This window comes from Crocodylus porosus, unplaced genomic scaffold (genome assembly GCF_001723895.1).
Source record: "Crocodylus porosus isolate Cpor-Errol unplaced genomic scaffold, CroPor_comp1, whole genome shotgun sequence".
Lineage (NCBI taxonomy): Eukaryota > Metazoa > Chordata > Crocodylia > Crocodylidae > Crocodylus > Crocodylus porosus.
The window spans coordinates 45029961-45036350 of NW_017728949.1; the positions used below are offsets into that span (position 1 = coordinate 45029961).

A 6390-nucleotide genomic window follows, 5' to 3' on the forward strand; every position below is an offset into this window, starting at 1 on the left:
TTTTTTTTTTTTTTTCTAAATTTGCTATTGATAATGCATTTTTAATAATATTTCTAACAATTATATGGTCCAGGGGACAGATGGAGACTCCTAGAACTGCCACTCTCTGAGGTGCTCCACTTCTCATAGCTCCAGTACAGAGAGGACATGGAGAGGAAATCTGGATGCTGGCACTTCATGGTGTAGTGATGAATCTGAAATCAAATGACTGAAAACAGCAAACTCTTGTTTTGCAATACACCGCATTTAAGTTATCTCTTAGTGAAGTTAAATGCATGTTGACCTGAAACAGGTGCACACTTGAGTAAATACACTAAAGCTGTCAAAAAGAAAAATGTCCTGTAGGCACACAAGGCAAATAGATACTCACCAGCAGTAAAAATTATAATAAAGGAGCTTTAAAAATGTACCTGGTAAGGAGAAATAAGAAGTAAAGCACCTATAATGTGTTCCTTTCTGAATCTTTGTCAAGTATTTCCAGAGAGTGTTCCTGATTCTGGGATTGTTACATTGTCTTAGGTTATAGACCTTCATATAGGCTTCTCTGTACTATTTAAACCTAAACAAATGACTATTTAGGCCACATGCAGCATTCAGATGCAGGTAAACAACCTCAAGTGAGTCAATTATATAGTAAAACTCATCCCTGATTAAGTTATCTTTACATCAATTAGTGTCAGGAATATTTTTCTTTAATCCATGATCCATAAGAAAAGAGAATATTTGGGCCGAAGTACTCCTCTTTATGTTTGTCTTTGACTGGTATTATCAGGAGAATAATTGATTAAACTTCCTCCCTCCATCCTTTTTTCCTAGGCTACTGGATCTCAGATAGGAATGATTGTCAACTCCTCTGCCAACATTGGAGTGGCCATTGTCATCGCTTTTTATTTCAGCTGGAAACTAAGTCTTGTTATACTTTGCTTCCTGCCCTTTTTAGCCTTATCTGGGGCTGTCCAGGCTAAAATGCTGACAGGATTTGCTTCTCAAGACAAGCAAGCTCTGGAAGCTACTGGGCAGGTAATATATTTTTTTTTTAAATGCTAAAACAGAGGATCATATGCCACACAAGTTATCAAATCATGTGCACTCTTGCTCACACACACTCTAACTTCTGTTTGGACTGTGTTGTTATTCCATGCAAAGAGGGACAGCTTCAACCAGGAAGACTTGAACATGCCCCATTCCAGAATATTTTATGGCTGTCTCCTACAGTTATGCTGTCCTGGGAGATGTGTGTTCAAATCCTAACTGGCAGAAGGGGAAATAAAACTACATCTTCCACATGCTCTGTGAATGTTTCAGCAACTAAGAGTTGTCACTACAACATCTACCACAGCCACCCCTTGAATGAAGTGACTATCCCTGCTTTGTTTTCTGTAAGCAAGTGCTTAGATACAAAAAAATGTTCAGGGCTGTGAATCCTGAGTGGAGGGAAGATTCTCCCTAGGAGTAAAGGCACCTAAGTGGGTCAGATTTAAGAAACGCCCCATTTAGTATTTCTTACTGTATAGATTAGGCAGCGTACTGGCCTTTTGTGGAACCTGGTCTTAAGTGCTGACCTCAACTATAGGGAATCTAGGCACCTAGCTAGGATTTATAAGTACGGATCTTAAATTGCAATGCTCTGTGTTCAATTGCCTACATCCCCTAGGTGAATCTAGCCCTGGGTGAACAGTCTGAGAATGAACATGACATAACCATTCGGAGAAGTTTAAAAGATGAAGACAAAATTCAGTTGATCAAATCCATCCCTCTGGAATGCAGAATGAATGGTGTATATATATCCCTTAAAGAAGAATTTTAACAATGCTGTGGCTCAAAGATATTAATGTTGTTTTGACCTGACTACTCCCATTTGGAAATACAGAAAAAGCACTAATTTTTAAAACAATGATACATTGGGAAAGGACACTCTCTTTTCCCAGAAGCGGAGATAATTCAGGATGTATCCTGTGGAATAGTGCTGGGGGAAGATCCTGTTGGGCAATTTTCAGTAGTAAGGAGGACAAAACTCCCAATCCAATCCTCCAGGAAGGATTTTACACACGTCATGGCCAGATGTATAAACCAGAGATTAGCTTGCTCTTTTCCCCTGTCCTTATAGCTATGCAAGCAATAACAAACCAAAGAGGACTGAGTTCTATTGCATGCTTTCTTCTCTCTGTTGTTCCCTGGGCAATTACTCAGTGTCCTACCATGAGTTTTCTAGGGGCTTTTTTCCTTTTTAGTTGGGGTATTGGCTCATGTGGGAACTCATATATGCCTTCTTGCATAGAACAGATATATTCTGTTGGCCTTGGCCTTATATTAAGAATAATTTTAAATGACTGCATGGTCCTGTTGTGCTGACATGTGATATTCTATTAATTCTTAAAGTTTTTGCTGGAGCAACACTAGGCAGATTGGTGCTGTTGGCTGTGTGGGCTACTGAAAACTTGAAGGATAAAATATAATGAAAGCCATCATTATTTGGGAAAAGGGAGGATTAGACTATAGAAAATACTGACTTGCACACTGGAATACTAACAGAGTCCACCATCTATCATAGAGGGATATACAGTTTAAATAAACTGTAAAAAATAATGAGAACTAATTTAAATTATCCAGACATATTAATATACTAAATCTACAAAAAATCATATTACTTGAATTAATACCTCCGGACTAATGATGTCACTAATTAAACAAAGATGGGTTTCAACTCCTGAAAGTAAAAAAAAGAATGGCACTCACAGCTAATCATTCAGCCAGAATGGCTAAATTATTTATAGCAAGTGATAGATCAAAGTATCTTCTCCGAATTGAAAAACAAATTTCACCACAAAAATCTGATAAATGGCCAGGCCAACAGTTTCAACTCAGTGGAATGACCCAGAGGCCAGGGGAAAAAATATCACTGAATACTTCAGCAGTTTTTGCAATGTGTGACTCTGATCAGTGGTATTTTCTAATTTATTCACAAACATACCATCCGATACAACAGGTTTGCTTGAAGAAGATTCCATCATGATTCTTTATCTGCCATTTTAAATATAGGAAAATATAGTTTGAATACTTCAGTTTGCTGGCACTATTCTTCAAAATGCATGCCAATTGCCTGGGATAATGTTACTTACTTGTCTGAAAAATCATGGGCTATTGACCCAAATAGATTTCAGAGATTCTTATGCAGGTTATTGTGATATACTGTGTGTGGGACATCTACAGGTCATAAATCAAAATGTAATAAGAACAGATCATAGAAAGGACAGTATAAGAGAAAATGCACATACTGAGCCTTTATAGTAAGTCACTGAATAGGTGATTTGCTAGCACATTAAAATTTAGTAGTAAATACAGCTTTTATATTTTGGAAAAGGTATAGACTTTAAAGATACAAAACTATAAACTAACATACTACACTTCCCCAAGATCATTTGTGTAATAATTAAAATAAGAATGTTTAAAAATAAATAGGCAGTCAAGAACATCTTTTCACATTTGATTGATACCACCATTCCTAAAGAAGATTTAAAATATTTATGAGTTTCTCTGGTTAGCTGGACATTGATGACAAAAAATGTCTTTAAGAAGCCCCTGTTCAGATTCATGTAGGTATATATTTCACAGCTCCATACATCCTATGTTGAGAAGGATACAAATCTCATGGTACAATACAATGAACATAGTCAGCATGGAAATTTAAGGAATGCATGGTGAGAACAGCTGAACTTCTGCGAGGGGGAACATAACACATGCTCTTATCAAGGAATAATGGTACCAGTTACTCATATAGCGTGAAATTCAGGTGAGAGGGACCACAGAAGGCTCTCCACACTGGAGATATTTGCAGCAGTCTAGTCCAAGTAGAGCAGAGATAGCAGCCATGTTGAGGTTTTCTTCAGAAAAGACTCTTATATTATGGGCTAAGGCTTGTGTCAATGATTACTGGATCTGAATCCATTTTGTATATTATTAGTGTCTACAGTTGACCCAAATAATCATGCTGCCCTCTCATTCTAGCAGTCAGTCAGAAAGGTTTTCCTGCCATTTCAGATGGATTGTTAGGAGATTTACTTATATCTCCTTTTCTTTTCCAGATTTCCAGTGAAGCCCTCTCAAACATCAGGACTGTAGCTGGAATAGGAAAAGAGAAAATGTTTATTAAAGCATATGAAGAACAGCTTGAAAAGCCCTATAGAGCTTCAATCAAAAAGGCAAACGTTTATGGAATTTGCTTTGGCTTTTCCCAGTGCATAGTGTTCATAGCCAATTCTGTCTCATACAGATATGGGGGGTTTTTAGTTGAGAGTGAAGGACTTCATTATAGCTACGTTTTCCGGTAAGAATATACTCAGAGACAGAAATATACTATTGTTACAGAAATGCACTTGTTTCATGGAAATTCACAAGTAGTATATCAGCCCACACGGTCAAAACTTTTCTCCTTCGCTGCAGGGTGATCTCTTCTATTGTAACCAGTGGAACTGCTTTAGGAAGAGCTTCTTCCTATACTCCAAACTATGCTAAAGCAAAAATATCTGCAGCACGGTTTTTTCAACTGGTGGATCGTGTTCCTCTAATCAGTGTTTACAGTGACAAAGGGGAAAAGTGGGTAAGATTTGAAAGGAGCAATCTGAGAAATGTTATTCAGTCTAACAATAAAAACTGAAACCCAAAAACACCATGATCACCACTGTTTTGAGCAATATCATGTTTGAAGACTTGCTACGTTTGCTTGTCTTTCTGGTAGCGCTGAGCTCTGTGCTATACTGTAAGCACAATTCCTATAGTAATACAAAACTCCTCGTCTATTATAAGATTCTATTATAAATCCTTCTCCTATGAAGCAATATCAACAAATGGTAAATGATTGATTTGAAAATAAGGAAATGTGTGACTCAAAGGTAGTATATTTCATATCTACAATTTGTATGTTAGAGTTAGTATCATCTAAATATAATTATAATTTCATTAAAATAAAATGAATAATAGGTATAACTTTGGTTTGTTGGCAATTTCAACAAATTGGGAGGAAAATCATATTGTTTCATACTGAAAATAAATTTTGGTGAGTGGAAAAGTTAAAATCATTTCAAGCTGAACTAAACATTTTGCTTAAGAAATTAAGAAAATTCTGAAATAAAGAGTCATTCAGACTAAAATATTTAATGCTTTTATCCTAGGTAAAATGAAATTCTACATTTTTTTCTGGAATGTTTATGGTTTTTTCATATAAATTAGCAAAATTAAGCCAACATAAAAACATGTGTTGTTGCTGAATGCAGTTTTTTGTTTGTTTGCTAAAAGCCTTTTTGTGTTAAATATATTGCCCTCTGCTAAATTACACGGCTATTCTCTGCAAGCATTATAAACTATAAACACAATTGATACTACATGACATCAATTCTGAAAATTAAAACTGCTGAGTGGAGACAGGAGATTAACTACTTTGACAGCTCACTAAGGAATCACTTTTCAAATTGTAGCAATTTGGCAGTACTGAGTGGGGAAGCTACTGATAGAACAAATACAGGTGCATGGTTATAGCTAAAACCCCACTTTCCAGTACAGTCAATCCAGTCAATCTTTCGAGTCCTCAGTCTCCAGAATTGTTTCATAAGGATCCTGACTTGATTGACAGCAATATTACCAAAAATATTAATATCAGAAATGAGAATCACTCCTTATCAAATGTGATTTTATCCTTTAAAATTCAGTTTGGAGCTCAATCTGTCTTATTTCACTTTTTCATCAGAATGATTTCAAGGGAAGCATTACATTTCTCAACTGTAAATTCACATATCCTTCTCGGCCTGATACACAAGTTTTGAATGACCTCTCAGTGACAGTTAAACCAGGCCAGACACTTGCATTGGTTGGAAGTAGTGGATGTGGCAAAAGTACCTGTGTCCAGCTTCTGGAGCGTTTCTATGATCCTGAGAAGGGAACTGTGGTAAGTGTGCTTTGACAGTATAGCTCAAAGTGCTTGCTTACTGTAGAAATTTTCAAAATCAACCATTTGATAAAGAGTTACTAAGACACGTTTGGGGATCACCTCAGTGGATTTTCACAGCATCCATATCTTACCTCAGATTTACAGTCTAATATTTTTAAGTGATCTAATTTAGGTGAACTGAGACTGGATTTGTTTGTTGTTCAGTGAGGATCCAGAGGAATTAATATATCAAGGTACAGAAATCCAGGCACACAGATGGTTGGGTGTTGTACAGAGCAGTATCTTCCCTTTTTTATTTTTATCACCCCATCCTCTTTCTCCAAAAATACAGCTCGTTATATAGATCTCTGGAGATGGCCAAGGAGAAAAAGGTCCTGAGACACTGAGGATAAGCCCCAAGCAGCCTCACTGGATGTTCACTGGCCCTCACTCTTTGCTCCTTAGAAGCC

General features: G+C 36.7%; 1 protein-coding gene and 1 long non-coding RNA gene across 2 annotated transcripts in view; one reads left to right on the forward strand and one right to left on the reverse strand.

Annotated features, from left to right (window-relative positions):
- The window catches only part of ABCB11 (ATP binding cassette subfamily B member 11), an 83085-nt gene that overhangs the window by 74494 nt on the left and 2201 nt on the right, over positions 1-6390 (forward strand). Inside the window, exons 23-26 of the mRNA XM_019554636.1 lie at positions 817-1020; positions 4083-4324; positions 4441-4597; positions 5741-5938. Of these exons, the coding sequence (XP_019410181.1) occupies positions 817-1020; positions 4083-4324; positions 4441-4597; positions 5741-5938 (801 nt within the window). The remainder of the gene's footprint in view (positions 1-816; positions 1021-4082; positions 4325-4440; positions 4598-5740; positions 5939-6390) is intronic.
- LOC109323181 overlaps positions 4080-6390 on the reverse strand; it is a 3339-nt gene continuing 1028 nt past the window's right edge. Inside the window, exon 2 of the long non-coding RNA XR_002104567.1 lies at positions 4080-4119. This is a non-coding gene — a long non-coding RNA (uncharacterized LOC109323181). The remainder of the gene's footprint in view (positions 4120-6390) is intronic.